Genomic DNA, 22,031 nt, shown 5'->3' with positions numbered 1-22,031 from the left:
TCCAGCCAGCAAGGGACAGGAAGGGGCAGGAAGGGGCAGGAAGGGGTAGGTCATGGGCCATCTCCTACTTCCATACTTCTCCTGCTGGTTGGGACAGTTGCGGGGACAGCATTATTGGTTGTGTTGTTGCTTTTTGTATACATCAATGTACGTAGCTTCACTTTTCAAACTACACGATGCTTTATCTTGTTTTATATAAACATTTATGTCCTATCTATATCTTTTATTTCCTTTTTTTCTGTTTTTTTTTTTTCTGAAGAAACCTTGTGCTATACAAAATCAGAACGTGTTATATAATTCTGACTTCACATGGAGTCCTATCTAGATCTTTTATTCCTGGGCGAAAATTACCTACCTCTCAATAAGTGTAAGGACCGAGGATATTGCCCAAACCTTCATAAATTTCGTACCTGGGTAAAGCCAATTAGCCAAGACATCGATTCCAGTCTGCCTTTCCTTCCGTAAAGGGGAAGCGCTGCTGTGTAAAACCGAGGTTTTGAAATATTCAAAGCTGCTACTTGTGCCTCAGGTATAGAGCGGTATGTTAAAACCTCTTTACTTAAGATTTCCCTGAAGGGCAACAAGCAACAAGGTATAGGAATTTACATATCTGTGCATACATCTCTATGTCTTAAACCGATGTCGTATAAGTAAAATATTCTTGAGTGCGGAGTAATTTTAAACATCAATCAAGTCATTATTTTAACGAATGCAAAAAAAGGGGAGGCAACAACGAACAGCTTAATGCAAGTTTGTGCGTACTCCTTACAGCGCACACTCCCCTCTCTTTATGTTCACTGTACATCACGCCATCACTAGCAACATTTGTACACAAATCTTGAACAACGCAGTGGTCGCTAGGGGTTGTGGTAATGAGACAGTAAGTGATATCAGAAAACACAAAAACTCTTTCTCCACCTTTGTTTCTAATAAAAGTTTAATACACATACATTCTCTTTACAGTATATACAACATGATTATGTGTGTTATATTTACAGAATAATAGGTTGCAAAAATAGAATACGTTAGAGCATCACTCAGACAAAAGACTTTCTTTTATAATTAACAGATTAATTTTTTGAGTGAATAGCTGTATAATTACAGCTGTTTGCCATGTGTAGTATACACCGTATAACAAATTGCATTGCATGTCTTGTGTGTTGTGGGACATCAACTGACCTCCGGATGAATTTGTGACTTTCGGTTTATTTATTTATTTTATTTGATTGTTGTTTTTCGCCGTACTCAAGAGTATTTCACTTATACGACGGCGGCCAGCATTACGGTGGGTGGAAACCAAGCAGAAAGCCAGCATGAGCTGGTCTTGAACTGAAAGCAACCGCATGGTGAGAAGCTGCTGGGTCACTCCGCTGCGCTGGCACGCTCACCGACTGAGCCACGGAGGCCCCCGTGACTTTCAAGGTGTTGTACAATAATCTCTTGTATGTATATACATACCTACTATAGAAGAAAAGAATTCATGAATTAATCACAGTCTGGCATGTGAACTATAAGATATATAAGCCATTTCATTATTTATGTCCACTAATTAATTCAAGTGTCCAGAAAATGAATACAAAAGCCTTGATTGTTTGATTGGCGAATTAAAATACAATAACGTTACTGTTATCGAGATTGGAGATTATACATTTCTTGTGAATTTAGCTGGAGGCTTGTAAACACCACCGAAAGGAAGGAAAATCTAAGTAAACATTAGCATATAGTAAATCACTTACAAATCACGACAAAACGAAATAATGGCTTCTGTGGATTTAAGTTACAGGATTTGTCATGTACCTGGTAAGATTCGAAATAGTCCAGAGAGAAAAACATCAGACAGCCTGTGTTTGTTTTAGTCAGATCAGAAATTAATTTCGCCTCAAACGTAGGGACAAAAAAAATGCAGACATATACAAGACTGTTAAAAAAATGGATATTTCATAGACTTGTGTATTGTGTGAAGTTATTGGCTAACTGCGTCGAAATTTTCTTATATCCTTACACTCAAAACATTAATCAGTTAATTTTAAAAGTCTGTTGTTTGAATGGTATTATAATGTATTCTGTTATTGCAGCAGATTGTTCTGTTAAATATAACACAGGTATTCTCTTAATAACAACATAAAAATTCTATTAGATTAATAGGATAATATATTGACTAAGACAGAATATTGTGTTATAATAACAGGATTCATTCTAGCAGAAATTCTGTTAAAATTAAGAGATTATTTTTTTGAGTGTACCAAAAGTCGTTTTACTCCAGCTCTGTAAAACTTTAATGCACATGTCGATCAAGATTAATAATATCATAGAGTAGAATGTTTTTGGGGTGTTTTAACATTTTTGCGTTTTCTTCTAGCATCGCATTAACATAAATACTCTGTATATATTCTGAACAACTTAACGATCTTTTCTGAGACAATAACTTAAGTGTGTCGAATTGTAAGCAAATCCTATCATTTTCTGCAATTTCTTTTCGACATTAAATTTGTATCGATTATTTTTTTAAATATATGGTGTGTGAAAATGTGGTTATTCAAAGTCAAATCAAAACTGAAGTCACATATTTACACGAGACGTTCCAATAATTGTTTTAGTGGTTTAAAGGAGCATTAACTGTATATAGGACGGGAAAACTGCATAAACTCCATAGCTTATGCTTCCCACTCCTATACAATGGCTAGGCTGTTGAGCGATTGAGCTGACTTGTGAAATGAATGAACCTACAGTATTCCTGGCCGAATTCTCATTCGGGTGTACAGGTATATACAGAAACGTCATTAGCTTTCAGACATGTATAACAGGTGGATCAGAAATTCCTCAAGTGGAACGACATATCAAGCAGTTCGAATTCCAAGGAGCACTTCGCCTATCTTAAGGGACACATATAGACACCCTAATTCTTCAACCTATACAATCGCTATTGCAGTCAATATTTCGAAACATTCTGAGAGAACTGTATAGGGGAGAGGAATAATATACACAGTTTTATTAAGCTTGCACCTTTCATGACACAAACAGATCATTTTTAATGTCATTTTTATAATATTTGTATGCATAAATTCCACTTGAAAATGTCCTTTAGTGGTTGAAAACATTGAAGATTTGTAGTAAGTTTTGGATCATTTAACTAGGTTAGGCAAATCAGTCATATTCTTTCATTAACTCATGTAACTGTAATACATTTTTAAAAATTGTAATAAATATTTTTAAAAATGTATATTTACAGACACACCCTTGATGCCCTCCCCCCGCTTTCCTTTGAATAAACGTACCAATATATTCTCTACATCATGAGTAACTAGAGTATAGGCCCATGAGAAAACTCTGTGCATTTTGCTTGAGAGCCGAGCCCGCGGCATTCGCGACCCTCCCGTAGGGACCCTCCCTAGTAATTCGCTGAACAACATTTTCAGCGTGTCGTGTCTGCGAGCCACCACACAGGTAAATAAGTGGCCCATAGAGGAGTTGCTTTTTACCTGGGATCGTACTGTAGGATGATCTATGGTCAGCCACTGACAGACTGAACTGAACTTCACGAAGAACAACAGATCTAAGCAAATGTAAGATGAGGCGATGAGCCAGGTAATTACACCTTACCTGTAAGAAGATAGCGAGTGTGGGACAGTATACAGTTTGTGAATGCAATGTTACACATGGGCGCCGGGGTGTTGCGTAGCGAGACGAAGCACGGCTCTGCGTGAACCAACGTGACGGGGACTGCGTGACGACTGAGCGGGCGGAGAGCTGTGTGTCCGAAGCCGTGCGTGCCCGGAAATAAAGGCGCTGTGTTCGTTCAAAGGAATTGTTACCTGACCAGCCTGTGCCGTGGTGGAGACACTGACAATTATACCTGTTGTAGTCCCACAGGATACTTATACACCTGTCCGCATTTAGTCAGGAATTTTGACTTCACCTGACGTGAAGGTGTACTAAGAGGTATACGCGTGCTTATTTTTCAAAGAGGTAGAACCATACCTGTCCGAACTGAAGTTGGAATCTAATAAGCAACTTTGACAGTTGTTGGACGCCTACCTGTGTGAACGAAATCTGATGAAAGCTAGTTAACCCGATCCTCCACACGTGTGTAGGCATTTATAGACAGACTAGTCGTAGTGATCTATAGCATAGGCCTACTGCGCTCCTGTACCTGTGTGGCTGGGTCAGTACCGCCTCCGTTAGCTGTCGCCTGGTCTGAGGGGGCAGGGGTCAGGGAGGGGATTTACCTGTGGGATGTACCTCAGATTTGACACCGGTAGAGAGGTTTACTTGGGGTGTATGTCTTAAGTATGGATGGCCAAACGGAACAATTCGGCGCGACCACGGAGATCGAGGCAAATGGAACCAGACAAAAAGTGGTCATTCGAAGTAAAGTAAGTACCTATAACTTTATAGCAATTTATTGTTAATCAGAATCAAGTATTCAAATTGGAAAGCTTAAATTGGAAATCATGCTGTCTATATAATTTCAGTGGTTCCTTTCGGAATCAGCAATATTTTACTGATTATATAGCCGTATACAGCCCTGGCGGTGACAAATCACATTGCAACGCAGCAATGATATCAGACAATGTTTGCTGACAACCAGACGGGTGCGGTATTTGAACCATGAGCTACGTGATCAGTTGCTAATGATTTCCAGTGCAGAACTATGTCTTAATATGTTTGAAAGTTTTAAGCCTTATGCCTATATACTGACTAGTGTTCGTGAAGTTCGGCCATTTGTATGATTTAATAGAGAGTATATCTAACACTATACATCTCCATGTACACCTTAGAAACGAAAATGAAAGTGAATGTGTGTAAAGTCTTATGTGTTATTGTTTCATCGCATCTGTACATGTTAAGGAAAACAAGGAACTTCTTCACGAGGGATGAAGATGAATAAGATGGGGGAGGTGGGGAGTGGGGGGGGGGGGTAGAGAGAAAAAATGAAAATGAAAAAGCAGAATGCCCTCATTATTTATACTCAAGTATTTGTACACAAGTACAGCCGCTTGTGAATGCTTATCCCCGCTGAGCCTGTGTAACCTTATGTAGATACACTTGGGGTTGGTGGTTGGGATGGGGTCGGAGTTTTTAGGTGGGGGTGGGGGTGGGGTTGGGAGGGGTTGGGGGGATAGTCCACATCAGTCTCTAGCAGTCACCATTGAGCAAGTTTAGGTAGGTTTTGTATATTTACGGTAGTTCTCTATAACGATGTGGATTAGTATGACACCTTATAACGTCACCTTACAACGTCACACAATCCACGAGGTTAAAATATGCGATGTTAAGTATAACACAAGCTATTCATAGTTTCCAGCACTCGGGTACCTCACATAAGGCAGGAGGTGATAAATAACATGGAGCTAAATAAAGCGAAACGCTGATTCTTGCTGATTCCTAAAGTTTAAAATACTGCAGGACAATGGGTCTATCCTATTTGAAGGTTCGATACGTTCTGATTGCTTTTCCAGAGAGGATTTGTTACCTAAAAGCTATATTTTTCATTTTTTGGGGAGAAACCCCTCTTCAGTGCCTGTCTCCCCTGGGTTAAATTCACTTTATTTTCACCTCCAGTACTCTAGTCACGTGACCAAAGGGTATGCTGGTGATTTGCTCAGAGCAGCTAGTACAATCACTGCAAAACTATGAATGAAGTCGTTTTGCTATGCTAGTATGTTATGTGGCGTAAGTCTATTCTGTCGTGTAAACGTTATGTAAAACATAGTGTATACTGTCAAATGCATTGTTACATGACAAAGTCTAATTTGTTGTATATGCGATGTAGCGTATGGCTTATCATGTCGTATGCGTATTTTATATGGCGTAATATATTCTGTCGGTCATATGATGGTTAGCCATTTGTGTCGTACGCAGTGTTATATGTAGCATGGTCGAACCTGTTTGTATATGCGATGTTATGTGGCGTAGTCGATTCCAGCGTATGTGCATTGTTATTTGGTCCACACAGGTCTAGTCGATTCCGTCATAGGCACCATGTTATTTACCCTACACAGTAGTAGATTCCGTCGTAGATGCCTTGTTATCCGGCCTACAGCGTACTAGTCGATTCCGTCATAGGCACCATGTTATTTACCCTACACAGTAGTAGATTCCGTCGTAGATGCCTTGTTATCCGGCCTACAGCGTACTAGTCGATTTCGTCATAGGCACCATGTTATTTACCCTACACAGTAGTAGATTCCGTCGTAGATGCCTTGTTATCCGGCCTACACCGTACTAGTCGATTCCGTCATGGATACCATGTTATTTGGCGTACACGGTAGTCGATTCCGTCGTAGATGCCATGTTATTTGGCGTAGACATTTCTGCAATTCATGGGATGACTGTACAGTGAAATGTGTGTGATGTTATGTGGCGCAGCTGATTATGTTATATAGGAGATGTTATGAGATGTATCGCATAATGTGTAATGTCCATTTGCAATGTTATATGACGTAGTTTCTAGCATTTACTTATGTACTTATAGCCTTCATCAACTGAGAGTTTGAAGTGGTGTTTTTGTCTGTGATCTGTGTCAATAGCTCGCAACTAGCACGCTCACGACAGACTTATAGCATCCACTAACATTCACCTAGCTTTTCATGGTGAGTTATTGCTGTAGTCTGTGGTCTGTAGATGTGGTATCCCCAGCCACTAGCTCGCCACTAGCATGCACTTCCATGTAGTAGACTTGACTTAGCATTCGTCAGCTGTGGATGTAGAATTACTGGGCAAAGTGTCTGTTGCCACTAGTTTACGACTAGTACACTTGTAGCAGGCTTCTAGCATTCCACAACCATTTCCCTAGCCTTTATCTGCTGATGATGTAGATTTACTGCTGTGTTCTGCGGATATGGTGCCTAGTGCCATTGACTTACCACTAGCATACTTTTAGCACGCATCTAGCGTTTCACAACCATTTACGTAGCCTTAAGGGTGTCTGAGGGTGTGTAGTTTAGTCTTGCGGCCTGTGGATATGGCGCCTATGACTTCTAGCATTCCATTCCCTTCATCTACTGAAGGTGTAGAGTTACTGCTGTGGTCTGTGGATACATTGCCAAGTGCTGCTAGCCCACCAATAGCACACTTGGAGCAGGCTTATATCATTCCACTATCATTCACCTAGGCTGCTATCTGGGGAGTGTGTAGAGTTACTGCTTATACAACGACTGATCCTCTGATACAGTTATGATGTCATTGTGGTTTTCACGAATTCACTATGCACGGATGCGATTTACGTTGCCAAGCTATGGGCGACACCTCTAAACGCACTATAGTCAAATTTATTAGCAAACTATTGCAATGATCATAATTCAAATATCGCACATAAACATATATTCCAGTTCGTGCACGCACCTCATATTTGTCTTTTTGATAATCTTTCCTAATACATTAATTCTCGCAGTAAGAACTTGACGATATCATCAGGAGCCCGTTTTGGCGATTAGTGCTGTCGGCCGGAGATATCATCGTATAAAGAAGATAGAAATCTAGCTTATGTTTACCATTATAAAGGAATGGGTAATTATGGAAAAGCACATGTATAAATTATTCATTCAAGCGTCTGATAATAATTAGCTAATTAATAATTAGCTACAGATGTTAAAGCTTCTCCGCTTTTAGTAATGGCAAAAGTTGCCTTGTGTTGACAACTAATTAATGTGAGGTATTCGATTTATGTTTGGATCGTTGCGGTGGCCTAATGGTTAGAGCATCCGCCTCGAATTCGGGTCGTGGGTCATACCAAATGCTTCAAAAATTGTACTTGTTGTACTGGGATGTTAGAGCAAGAAAACATGACTGGTTGACCGGATGTCAGTATAATATGACTGGGTAAGGTGTCATGCAGCACTTTGGCGGCATGGACTCGCCCTTCCACAAGAAGACACACTTTATGTACACCCACCTATCGACTCCTCGTCGTTATTATTACTGAAAACTTGTTAAGTACGACGTTAAAACCCCAAGCATTCATTCGATGTGTGCGTACGTGGGCTTGCGTTTACGTGCGTGTGCGTGTGCCACACTTCATACTCCATAATACACCGTGTCTTCGGCATGGTACTTCAGTGGCGGCAGCACTTTGGCGGCAGCACTTCGGCGGCATGGACTCGCCCTTCCAAAAGAAGATACACTTTATGTACACACACCTATCGACTCCTCGCCGTTATTATTACTGAAAACTTGTTAAGTACGACGTTAAAACCCCAAGCATTCATTCGATGTGTGCGTACGTGGGCTTGCGTTTACGTGCGTGTGCGTGTGCCACACTTCATACTCCATAATACACCGCGAGCGCAAACCATTACGTCATTCAACATCCGTATATGGGTATATGGGTATATGGTCATATAGTCGTATGGTCATATGGTGGTATGGTCGGCTGGTATCTGGTATCTGGTAGGCCGTGAAGAAAACCCTGTCGTAAATAAGGAGAGCTGGGTCCAAGTTTGCGATCTCACTGAATAAGGGCTGATAGCCACGAGAGTAACCCTTTATATCAACGAGCCAGCCACGGTCAGATTGATTTCGCAAGATTTATATGCCATTTTATAACACGCCTAATTATTTTTGCTTGGATATATGACCATGTTTATCTGAAATTGAACTACACCTTAAAAGAACTAATGAATGGGTGATTATACGAAACTCTCTGCCACATACAGAAATATCCAAACTGTATACAGACGTGTAAGAGATTTCAAGAAGTAGAATTTCCCACATTCCCTGTAGATATATACACATAAAAACTCTGACTGGGCTCACATGTGTTCTGGTATCTCTCTAAGTGCGTGTAAGTAAGAGCCTGGAGGCATTGAGACTATATATAAGTGTACAGAGATGGTTTGTGAACACATCACCACCGCTATATCCGCTATGAACAATAACCTAATCACCTCAGTTTAAAATAGAACTTTTTTTTACAGCAATCGCGAAAACGGACAGTGCTGTACAGTTATGTGCAATGATGTGATACTGACTGTATGAAGTGTTCCTCATGAATATTCATTAGGCTGCAGACCTTATACGGACTACTTTTCTAATGGATAAGCTCTGAAGAAACAGGAGTGCGCGCGTCTCCGTAGCCTTAATTGTGCAGGTGATTTTGTCTGTGTTATATGAAATTTGAACAAAAACAGCTCAACCAAAAATAAAGTAATGTGGAGATGTTATATTTTTGCATTTCTTCGTTTCATGATGCATTTTTTTTTTGTTGAAGTTTATATTTGGTCTCTCTTATTTGCATAATTTTGCGAAGTGACATTTTATACTTTTCATACTTCATTCCTTTATGGGAAATGTCCAAAATCTTTGCCATACATGTTCATTAATATACCTTTATTGAGCCTGCCCTCGCGCAACCTTTAAAAAAATCGTTTATAAGTTAGTTGATTGTAGGCCTAGGGCACCAACTTCATGTACAACACTGGCATTCTTTACCTCCGAATCTAGAGAGTCAAGTCTTCACGGTCACTTGTACCGATACTACTGACACACAGAGCTATATGAAAAAGTAGCCTACATGATTCTTATCCCCGGGGGAAGAGGACCGCGTGGGTATGGTCCTTTCACTTTAGTCATGTCTGGGATCTGCTCCAATGGTTACGTTTAATGGCTGTATGTGTAGGGCGACAGGTTTGGACTGAATTCCCTTGTAACGCCAGCATGTGTATTGTAGTCACAGAATATACCACAAATATCCTTGTGTCCGTTTTATTACGTTCTTTTACACATAAGAAGTACACATATTCGCTCTGGTACATGGTACAAGCCAACATTCACACGCCTCGAATATGGCCGGCCCTGAACATAATCCCTAGTGACAAACGGATCGGGCTGTCACAGCCGGACGGAGAATAAACGCAGATTTAAGTCTCTCACTATTCGCAGGGGCCTTGGTGACAGTAAGTGTTGGCGCTCGATAGGCCATTTACGCAGTGTTACGTTGAAGCCCACCTGCCTTCCACCAATGTGGGGTGCATACCTGTGAGTCACAATATGGCTTGTACACAGATTGATTCATGTTTTCTAGACTATGAAGCTGGATGAGGACATCTCGTTCGTTGTCTCGCGAGGACGGTGCAAATTAGGTTCTGCTAATAAACTTTGTCGATAGTGCTGCACTTCCATAAGTCAGTGAAGTCAAAGTTGATTTGTGTTCGGTAGTGCTGCACTTCCATAAAATCAGTGAAGTCAAAGTTGATTTGTGGTCGGTAGTGCTGCACTTCCATATATCAGTCAAGTCAAAATTGATTTGTGCTTGGGGAGCGGTCAGTAAGTCAATACTGTAAAGATGCAGGGCGAGGTACTTGTATTTACACTATAATAATTAAAGGTCTACTCCATTTGTAAAGTCTTTACGGTATGCTTTCCACAGACGTAAAACTGAGCGAAATATTGTGAGATCTTGTACAGTGTTTGTCAAGCAACAGTTTCTGTTGGTCACATAATGTCCTTGATACAATGTTGGCCTAAACGCTTGGATAAGTCATGTGGAGAGAGTCACCCAGTGCTATTCCAGCTCATTTTAGTTCACGTTACACGACTAATGGCAGATATTTCCACTGTGTCTAATTTCGGTGCTGACCAGTAGCCATGTATTTTGGAATCGTGCCTTGTATAACTGCCAAATCAGGCCATCACTCTAACTCTTCATCGTTCTTTATGAAAGCCAGCCATTGTCTGTGTAAATCTACCTGTCATTTATCTGGATTTGAAGTGTCAAGTGGTAGATTTTGACTTTTAAGATGTCCGACTGTTTGCCTGTCTGCCCACTCATCAACTGGCTCTATAATTAACGGCAAACTGAGGTTGAAAGGTCAGTGCAGCTAAGTAATCTCCAAATCACACGATTGGCTTTTCTAAATAAGAATACATCTGTTGTAGACATTCCTAAAAAGGTGCTTATGCATTTTTCTGAAGTTCTGTACACTCTCATTTAAAATGAAAGAGATCACGAGATTTTAAAGGTAAACAACCAAAGCGACTTTTTTTTTACCTTCGGTTTAAAAGAGGTAGACTTGTCCAATGAACATATTACTCTTAACACTGAGTATCTCTACCTTTGCTTACAAGGGCTGTATTGGAAGATATTGTGTTTGTTCTCAGCTATAAATTTGTGTAATCTCACAAGTGATAAGGGAGCCTTGTAAACAATACAATAAATCTTGCGTCTGGTTCATACAAGCATTCAGCTGCATGTCGGAAGCTACTCACACGCATGCGTATCGTAAAGTAGTGAAATGAACTGAAACACACAACCCTTCAGCGTCTACAACAGCAGGAAGGTTTTACTTGAAAGTATTCGATGCTTTAATCGATCGATTTTTCACTTGGAGGCTTTCTTGGGTGTTGACACTGTGCTTACGTGTTCCGTGTCTGGTTATGAAGAGTCTATAAAAGGGGGAAGTGCACTTCTCATAGGGCAAAAGTGTTAAGGTCCACGCCACACAGATCAATATTGCTGCACCTATTCGGTACATATTCATTCAGTCTACACCGTTAATTGATTTTTGCGCTTGAAGCTTACTTGTGTCAGTTATACGTGTTATTTTAGCCATGTTCCCAGCACTGTTTGCTACCCTTGGAGGTCAGACCTGTTGATGAATTTTCTCAGAGCCCAGCTGACTGATACAAACCGATCGCTATACAGACAGAAAGATATGACATACTGGTGTTACACGGTCAGTCAGACAAACCGATCGACGGATATGCAAAAAGATATTATGACATACTGGTGTTACACGGTCAGTCAGACAAACCGAACAACGGACAAACAGATAGATATTATGACATATTGATGCTGCACGGTCAGTCAGACAAACCGATCGACTTACATGCAAAAAGATATTATGACATATTGATGTTACACGGTCAGTCAGACAAACCGATCGACTTACATGCAAAAAGATATTATGACATATTGATGTTACACGGTCAGTCAGACAAACCGATCGACGGATATGCAAAAAGATATTATGACATATTGATGTTACACGGTCAGTCAGACAAACCGATCGACTTACATGCAAAAAGATATTATGACATATTGATGTTACACGGTCAGTCAGACAAACCGATCGACTTACATGCAAAAAGATATTATGACATATTGATGCTACACGGTCAGTCAGACAAACCGATCGACGGATATGCAAAAAGATATTATGACATATTGATGTTACACGGTCAGTCAGACAAACCGATCGACGGATATGCAAAAAGATATTATGACATATTGGTGTATACAAACCGACCGACAGTAACCTGCTTCACACATTTCACAAGCGAAAATGTACTAATATCTTTAGTGGGAAACTGTTAATTGTTTAAAGATGTTAAGTTAATTTTACTGGGATTCCTGTGAATGCGCGCTTTTGTATGAAGTGCCATGAAAACCCAGTTTTATTCCTTTAAACATTTCAGCTCAAACCATGAGATTCTAATTGAAATCAGCTTCACACGAATCATACGAAGTACAATTTTTCTGTTATCTAAAGTTTTCGAAACTGCACATAATGATGACAAAGGAAAGTAAGCGTATGCGCAAGGGTACTGTTTTATTGAAATCTCGCTTGAGGGTCAGTAATGATGTCTTTAATTGATCAGTAATTAACACGCTCTCCAAGGAAATTGACACGCCGTGCTGCTCACAAGCCATTAACAGAGGTGTGGAAATTTAGATGGTGTTCCCGAAATCTATTATAGTTGTTCATTTAACTCGAATCATTCTGACGTCGCGTTAATTTTATAGATGAGGCTCTCGTGGGGTGGGCATACGCATGGGATGACAACCATCCTATAATAATGACTTTACCCTATCACTACGGTCATTTAGACTCTAATTATCTCAGGTAGTGATCTACCATCCCAGCTAACGTACACACCTGAATCCATTTGACTCGTGCTTGTTGTGATTGACCGGAATAATTTGTTAATGGTTTTGATATAATTATAAGGAAGTTAGTCATTAATTGGACAAGCCTTAGTTCCTTCGCGTGAAAAGAAAGACGATACTTTACTGGAGTACAGACTTCATAACGTGTAATTATTCCTAATAACAACTGTTACGTTGAAACCGATATAAGTATAGCTAACATTGTTTGTAGTAATTTTTAATCTTTAGTGGTTTATAAATATGTCGATATATGGAACGAATCGGTTTTTAATTGCACTTGCTGCTGGCACGTATCAGAAAAAAACGCCTTGGCTCCTCATAGTCAGAACAAAAGGCTGTCTATTTTGGTAACCTGGTAGTGTGGGATTTCTGGTGCCCGAAGCTAAGCTCTACGGGTCCATTCATCCCTTGACTCGGAGGACCTCCATGGCCGAGGTTGTTAGCACGCCTGCGCGGCGCAGTGACCCAGGAGCCTCTCACGAATGCGGTCGCTGTGAGTTCAAGTCTAGCTCTTGCTGGCTTCTTCTCTGGCCGTACGTCGGAAGGTCTGCAGGCAAGCTGCGAATGGTCGTGGGTTTCCAATCCTGGCCGCCATTTTATAAGTGAAATATTCTTCAATACGGCGTAAAACATCAACCAAATAAATAAATAAATCGTCCATTGACTCAGCTCATCAGTCACTTCCGAAGTGGCTAAGAAGCGAAATAAACAGCTAATTTACATTTGTAGTTGAGCAAGTAGGTGATGGTATAAGTGTTTTCAAGCATGCTCTTATACATGTACACTCTTACAATGGTTCAGTGGTCTTATGGTAAGAGATGATATATTTTGTGTCCATAAGATATTTAAGGCAAACAGCAATCAAACTATCAAATCCGTACAGTTTCTCCTGTGAGTCGACACTTTCCTCCTTCTGTACCGCCCAGCCGGCCACACTCAACCGTGTGGGTTTTTAAAATGCTGCGAAACTCAGCATGAACAACCATCTATCCATTACACCCGTCTTTGTGCACATTCAGTGTCCCGTGTTAGTTACCTGTTCTACTATTGCGTGTTCTGGTATTACCTTTGTGTGCATCACACCAATAAAACATGACATAAAACAGGCTGACCTGACAAGCTACAGTTGGAGACAACACAGAGGTCTGCAGGTCTAAAGAGAGGAGTGTAGAGTGTTCAAGCAGAGGTATAAGGTAGTGCATGTATAGGGCGTGGAGGAGACAACGCCCAGATCAAATTTATTTTAAAATGTTGGTTGCAGCAGTTGTTGACATCAGTAAGAACGGAAGGCTTTTTATATATCATTCTGGAACATGCACAGTTGTTGACACAATCAAGGATATCTACATTTGTTGACACAAATAAGGACAGATACTTTTTATTTATCTTTATGGACATCCATTGTTGTTGACAAAATCACGAACATCCACAGTTGTTGACAAAAATCACAAACATCTACAGTTTTTGACAAAATCATGAATATCTACAGTAGCTGATTTTATCATGTAACATTCTGGACATCTACTGTTGTTGCCACAAGCAAGGACAGAGAACTTTCATGTAACAATTCTGGACATTTACAGTTGTTGACAAAATCATGAACATCTACAGTTGTTGACAAAATCATGAACATCTACAGTTGTTGACAAAATCATGAATATCTACAGCTGTTGACAAAATCATGAACATCTACAGTTGTTGATTTTTTTCATGTAACATTCTGGACATTTACAGTTGTTGACAAAATCATGAACATCTACAGTTGTTGATTTTTTCATGTAACATTCTGGACATTTACAGTTGTTGACAAAATCATGAACATCTACAGTTGTTGACAAAATCATGAACATCTAAAGTTGTTGACAAAATCATGAACATCTACAGTTGTTGACAAAATCATGAACATCTACAGTTGTTGAGTTTTTCATGTAACATTCAGGACATTTACAGTTGTTGACACAAGCAAGAAAAAAACTTCATGAAACAGTTTGAATATCTAACAGTTGTTAACATAAACAAGGGCAAAAACTTTTCTTATATCATTTTAGACATCTACATTATGAACAAAGATATTTGGTATTATGTGCTTTGAAAAAGTTTGATATATTGTGATCCAGTTATAACGTATTATCTAAATCCGGGCATTGACAATGCGACACGATTCACGACCCTATGTTTTATGACCACATAAACTTGGATTCACGAGAGCAGTTTGGAATCTTAATCAGAAGAGAACACTTTAGCGCAAAGCCAAAAAACGATTTGTTGTAGCATTTGAAGTGTTTTTGCCATGTGCATAGCAGCAGTGGTTACGCTGTTGCAATTCCAAGGTCTAATTACCAAGGAGATATGACTAAAGTATTAAAAACCTACTCTCATTGTAATTAAAATCAAATCATGCGTAAAACAACACATTTGCTTATTTCTATAATTCAGTCAGTTTAAATCAGTTTAGCCACTGCCTAGGCTGATAAAAGTGATACTTACAGTTGACCAGCTCAGTCACTATAATTGTATACAAACAGTGAGATGATTAAACCGCATGCAAATTGTCTCTTTATGATCTAGTACATGTGGAAACTTGATCAAATAGAGAGTGTGGACAAACTCGTACATTTATGGATGTATATACTAATTCCAAATGAGAAGTTATTGACTTTCACGCAGCTTTCTTACAAACCAGTCATTCGTGAGAATAGCACTGGCACAATATGTCCACAAAAACAAGACAATATAATCACCGAGTGTTAAGAGCAAAAAAAAAAAAAAAAAAAAAAAATGACGTCAAGAAAAAAAATAGCTTGAGTGAACATTCTGTGATGTATATTGCGGCATAGCTGGTCTATGAATAGTATATGATATTTTTGTGATATGCACAAATGTACATCTTTACATGTAATCCCAGAGCTAGGTACGCTTAGTGCATCGACTAATAGACTGCACTCATTGAAAGAACCAAGTTAGCTTAAGAGAACACAGGTTTAGGGCTATGCACAGAGCGCAGAGAGTTTGTTATGAATATTAATGATATGCATGAGGCATCCCGGAAATAAGTCTGCTACTGGCCTTATTGTTAATTGTCACGATATTTAATTAGGGTTTTCGAATGAAGAATAAATCACAGAAGGTACGTGAATGACTTCTACGCGGGCGTGGTACGTAGATGGGAATCACATTCCTTGATAAGAAGAATGGATAATACTTTAACAGGAAAGAAAGTACCACAACGGTAAAATCAGTAGTAATGTAACTCTCCACGATTTAACCGATGTGTTCTCCATGTGATCTTGATCCCCAATAAAGCAATCGACCATGTTGCCCTCACAATGGGGGACAGGTCACACACCCGCCAGCAGGACCTTGACGTCATTTCATTGATGTCAAACGTTCTTTTCCGACATCATCAAGATGACGTCGCATTAAACACAGAACGACGTTACACTAGAAACCCAGACATTCCAAGATTGTAGACGTTCAGCTACAATCCATTTTTGACGTATCAATAACTCAAGGTCCTGCTTCACACTAGCGCCATCTCTCGGGATTAACAAATATGTCCCCTCCTCGTGTTTTATCAGTACTATCATAACAATTTATTTAAAAGTCATTAGTTTTTATCAGCGTTATTTTTTTTCTTCTAATTCTCTGTTTTATAAACAGTATAACCACCGGTGACTATCGATTGCAACTGGTTTTTCTTTCATTCCTCTAGCCACAGGCTTCTAAATACCATTTTAGACCATCAAACCTTCCCCTGATAAAAACAGTGTTCTGTATCAGTATTATGGCTGGGGGTACATTGTCACCGACGTGTGACTAAGTACTGTAAAAAAACCCAGACGAAGTCCCTCTCTAGGATAAAATGATTAATAAACTAAGAGCAAATATTCTTCCACACAAAGACTATTATATTTTGCCTAAAGGTGTTATCCACAAAAATCATCCTTCCATTTTAAAGTATGGTAATTTAGTTTTGTTTCTGTAGTGAAGTTCTTGTACAAACCACGATTTTTAAAACATTTCTACCTGGCTGCATATTGTGTGATTTTTGTGTTTCTTAATAGTTAGAGATAAGATCATCGGGTTACAGTATCACCAATCATGTCTTACTTCTGCCAGCGCTGCACGCTATTAACCACGACTCCTATGTTTCTAGGGGTGAGAGCAGAATAAGAGTGTGAGAGTGCTTGGGGTTTAACGTCGTACGAGCAAAATAGGAAGGAAAAATGATGTGAAAACCCAGGGATTGGGTGGGTTCACAGTCTACTGTTACATTTTTCTGGTTTAACAGACAGACAGAATCACGTGGTCTCATCACTTATGGCATAGACAGGTTTTGTACACAAAGAGATCAGCATTAACAACCAGATGGCGTCTAATTCTCGATTTTCTTTGAGTACATTGTATGTCTACATAGGATATTTAAGATGCGTACGTAATTCATTCAAAAATAAATTGCTATTAAGGGTTTGCATGGCCTACTTTTGGGTTGCCATATTGGTGCAGTGCCTCTATGCCAGGCCATATTAACATCATTCCGATATGGCTGACAACCTAATGTTTCGTTAGGAAGATGTATATTTCTCAATGTGTCCTTTGTTCTGTAGTTCATCTACGTTCTGTGCAATATATGAATATTACCTGTGTTGTAGAAGAAAGTCAATCAAACAATTTCCATAGTTTGATTGACATGGAAAAGAGTGATTTACATATCTCAATACAAAGGAAGGCAGCTACTTTCATATTTTTTACGCTCGTTCTGCATGAAGGGTATAGTACAACGACTGGTTGACCCGTATAGTACAACGACTGGTTGACCCGTATCAGTATAATGGTTCGGGCGGGGCGGCTTACTGGCCTTGGTTAAGTCGTCTCAGTGAAGCAGCACCAGATAAAAGAGCGGTGGAAATCAGTCCTGCAACAAGGAGGCCCATTACATGCACTCGAAGGACTCCTGCGTCGTCATATTGAAAAATTGTTAACTACGACATTAAACCCCAAGCACTCACTCACTCACTCACTCACTCACTCACTCAGCTTGAGGATGAACTGTTTCGAACATAGCGGTGACTTTCCTCTACAAACTTTAGCTGTGTTAATTTAAGTGGAGAAGAAACTACTGTTATGCTCAACAGCTGATTGGCTGCAGTGATCTTAAGATACGACCAGAGCAGATGGCGTATAAACGCATAAGTAACTATTTAAACAGGGCTCTTTGATAATTTTAAGTTATCTATTACACTGTGTGCGAGTAACTGGGTAGGTCTGATCTAGTGCATTTAACACATGACACTAATCCTGTGACACAAACTGGACAAGCTCGGTAAATAGTTTTAAAAACACAATTGCTCAAACAAAACCATGATAATTTAAGTAAAGAAAGAATTTAAGGGAAGTATCAACGAGAAGGGAAACGTCACATTGTTAGGGTTTAGCATCTGTATTTATATTCAAAATCACTGAGGAATCCGCAAAGAACACATAGGTAAGTGAGTGAGCGTCTGGGGTATAACGTCGTACTTAACAGTCTAATTTTTCAGTAATATGACGCTGAAGGAGTCCTTAGAGAGCATGTAATGTGACTCCTTGTTGCAGGACGGATTTCCACCGCTCGTTTATCTAGTATTGATTCACTGAGACACTGAGACGACTTACCCAAGGCAAGTAAGGCGCCCCACCCGAGCCATTACACTGGTACGGGTCAAATTGTTAGTGGCACTATCCCTTTAATGCTGAACGTCGTTTTAAGCTTTTACATGTGGCACAACATGTTGACCCTGGATCTACCGCCTCCCGAAGCGGACGCTCTACCAACTGAGCCATCGTTTCCGTAAAATCACATAGGGAATTTAGCTGTTAAGAACACTGCGAATAGCACAGAACAAACCGTGAAGAGTGCAGAGAAAACCGCGAAGAGCACATAAGAATCCATGAATAGCACACAGGAAACTATGAATAGTACAGAGGATATCGCGGAGAGCACAGAGGAAACCATGAATAATTCAGAGGATACCGCGAAGAGCACAGGAAAAACGTAGGGAGCATAGAGGAAACCACTGTGAGGATAACTTTGAAAAGCACATAGGAAACCACAAATAGCGTATGCGAAATCACGATGAGAATAGAGGAAATTGTGATGAGCGAAGAGAAAAGCGTCGTATCTTGACAGGTAACTTTCCTCACTAGGGTCACTGCCGATCCAGGTTATCTCTTACACTAAAGAACACCTACCCGCGTGTACAACAGCTGTAGTACAACATTATTAGCGAAGTTTGCTGAGCAATACATGTGGTTAGTTTACCACTGACATGCCAGCATGGTAAGAGATATCATGCCACAGGCTGAGATAACGCCATACAGAATTACATGGGTAGGCAGTTGTACATAGTGATACAGCCGCTACATACCAAGGCCTACACAGTATCATAAGTTGTTACATGTAGGTAGCTCACGGTCTGCGATTAGCAGTAATTAACGTCATTTGCAGATTGCTATCTGGAGAAATGTCTTGTCTGATGGATATCTGTGGGATTATTTAGGGCGATCCGGTAAAAGCTCAGGAGAGCTGAGGTCTTAACGACCGAAGCACGACATGCACCATGCAGAAAGAAAGAAAAATAGCGATAATAAAAAAAAGCAGGTACTTGAGGATTGTTTTTCGAGCGTGATAATGATAATAAAAAAAGCCTAACGAATAAAAGTCCATTGACTAAAGCGGAGATGTTATCTCTCAGCATGTGAGGGTTGTTGGTCACATGATGTGTCTGCTGTGAGCAACGGGGAGTTGGGCTTGTCATTTATGTGGCCAAGTGGCGAGAGCGTGTTTGCCGGAGGTTGAAAAGCCAGAGATCGATCCTGAAAATGACCACACAGGACAGTAAAATGTGGTAAGAGTTTAGCCGTCACTATGTGGCTGACATATTTCCGACGTTGCGTTAAGCCCAAAACACTTTTTAATTGTGCTTAGGGAGAAATTGGGACAAGTCATGACTCTTCAGTGGGGCAAAGTATGCAGTTAAACAACGTACTTGACAAGCTTGCCTAGTAGCGTGCCCTTATATACTGTGACTTACTGAATGTCCATCTCACGTTATTTTGGTGTCATCTCTGGTGTTCGATGGTTTTTGGTGTCATGTCTTTGTGCCATATGTCTGGTGTCATTTATGGTGGTATATCTTGTGACCGCTGGGCGTGTTGTCCTGTCTAATGTCCTAGGCAGATTTCAGCACTGATGCAGCAGTGTAAATATGACAACACTGACAGTGCAATGCCGTTGTGATATATCCGAAGTGATGTTGAAAATGACTGTAGAAGTCAGCATTCAGACATTTGGCCCTAAAACGCTATCCAGGTTGACGTCATCATTATCATATGCATGCGATAGACTGAAATATTACAAGCAATCATCGTATATACACATAGAAATCGACGTGAGATATTTTCAAACAAGATTAAACAAGATTCGTATACTGACCTCTTTGTTTACCTCTTACAATAGATGGTTTTATGGACTAATTGAAGAGCCGCTTGTCTTTATAAAGGGAGATAAGCCGCGTTGTCTTTATTGACAACACGCGATAAGTACGCGTCTATAAACTAAAATGAGGCAAATTTGAGGAACTTCTCCGCTCCTAAACAGTAACTGGGTAAACCTGGCCTTGAGTTGTACGACAGTGAAATCATAGTTTTTTTTTCACATTTTTCCAGTTAAGTAAGGGGTTTTCAAACCAAGCTCATGCCTTTTTGGCGAAGAATTTTAAGTTCCATTTGTTACATAGTACTGTGATATTTGTATTAAGCTTCTGTCCAGGTATAGTAGCTATTTATGTTATGTAGCAAGATGATAATTGGTGAACACAACCAACGAACACTATATGGCATGGCATGAGGTGATATCACTTCCATGCAGTTTTGGAAAGTGTAACCGTATTAATTTTTTCAATGCATTTAGTTCCAAAAATATCTACCATTATAGCTGAGACGTAATGTTAAGGGACACAGATAAAAACGATCATTCCCTTCTTCCTGTTTTGCTTTGATTCTGTCTGTGTATTCCCGTGAATGGCGACAATTTCCCCTGGGGCAGAGCCTGTGTATGGTGTGTCTGTGATTGTGATTACAGGTATAAAAACTGTTCTATGAACTACCTGGAATATTATGTTTACCTGAGTGAGGGGGTGCCCTTTTATATCATAAGTTAAACAAATAATAAAGTCGTCACTTCACCCACGTCCATTTAAATTCCATGGGGCATGGTAGACGATATGACAGTCATTGAAGTTCCTCAACGAACGTTCCCATCTGCTTACAATATTTATCTAACTATGAAATCACATGCATACAGCCAAACAAGTTGACATCCCTCAAAATTTTAACGATCACAGTTAAAATGCTTGGGTTATATTTTATAGCAGTTAATTAAATATATGATTAGCTGTGGATAGCTACATTTTGTATGAGCAGTTTTCATCGTTCCGCGGTCGTACGTCTTTCAGCAACCTGCGGACGGTCGTGTGTTTCCTTCGAATTATGCTCGGTTTTCATCCAATATAATACTGCCGTCGCCGTGTAAGTGAAATATTCCTGAGTGTACGACGTAAAACACCAAACAAAGAAATAAATAAATTGAGGGTTCTACTTGAAAAACCTCTTTTGCAATCATCCATTCACCATTCTGCCATACATTAAAAATCCTCTCGTCTGCTCTTCTTCTGTACGGAACTGTCAGTACACATTTATTACAACACAACAATACATATTGACAAGCTGATTCAAGTACTTGGCCTCAATAGCACTTATACAGGCCCCTTTCCAAAGAGTAAAGTGGAGTTATTTCACACGATTGGAAGTGGCCTACATATATGTTTACTATACAGCAATAGGTCGGGTGAAAACATGTAGTAGGCTGTGCGAAACGGGCCTCACTCAAGGCCACGGGCGGACTTTAAATCTCACCCACGTGGAGACACCAGAGAAATGCGGCGAAAAGCAGCGTGTATACGCACCGGAAGCAATGTATACAGAAAAGCGGCGTAATTCCGAAACAAGTAGAGATAATCAACCTTTCAGACAGGCCTATATCTATTTACCTGCAGTAAGCCAGAAGAGTTTTGACCTCACTGTTCTTCCATTCATATCTGGCTCA

The 22,031-nt window shown here is 40.0% G+C and overlaps 1 protein-coding gene across 3 annotated transcripts in view; it reads left to right on the top strand.

Moving 5' to 3' along the window:
* Positions 1-3,458: 3,458 nt before the first annotated feature.
* Positions 3,459-22,031, top strand: part of LOC135479124 (myosin-VIIa-like) — a 61,127-nt gene continuing 42,554 nt past the window's right edge. For all 3 annotated transcript variants that reach the window (XM_064758867.1, XM_064758866.1, XM_064758864.1), the window contains exon 1: positions 3,459-4,373. In XM_064758867.1, coding sequence (XP_064614937.1) covers positions 4,290-4,373 — 84 coding nt within the window. In that variant the 5' untranslated portion in view covers positions 3,459-4,289. The remainder of the gene's footprint in view (positions 4,374-22,031) is intronic.

The sequence above is a fragment of the Liolophura sinensis genome, chromosome 12 (genome assembly GCF_032854445.1).
Source record: "Liolophura sinensis isolate JHLJ2023 chromosome 12, CUHK_Ljap_v2, whole genome shotgun sequence".
Taxonomy (NCBI): domain Eukaryota; kingdom Metazoa; phylum Mollusca; class Polyplacophora; order Chitonida; family Chitonidae; genus Liolophura; species Liolophura sinensis.
This window is presented reverse-complemented; position numbering and strand designations above follow the sequence as displayed.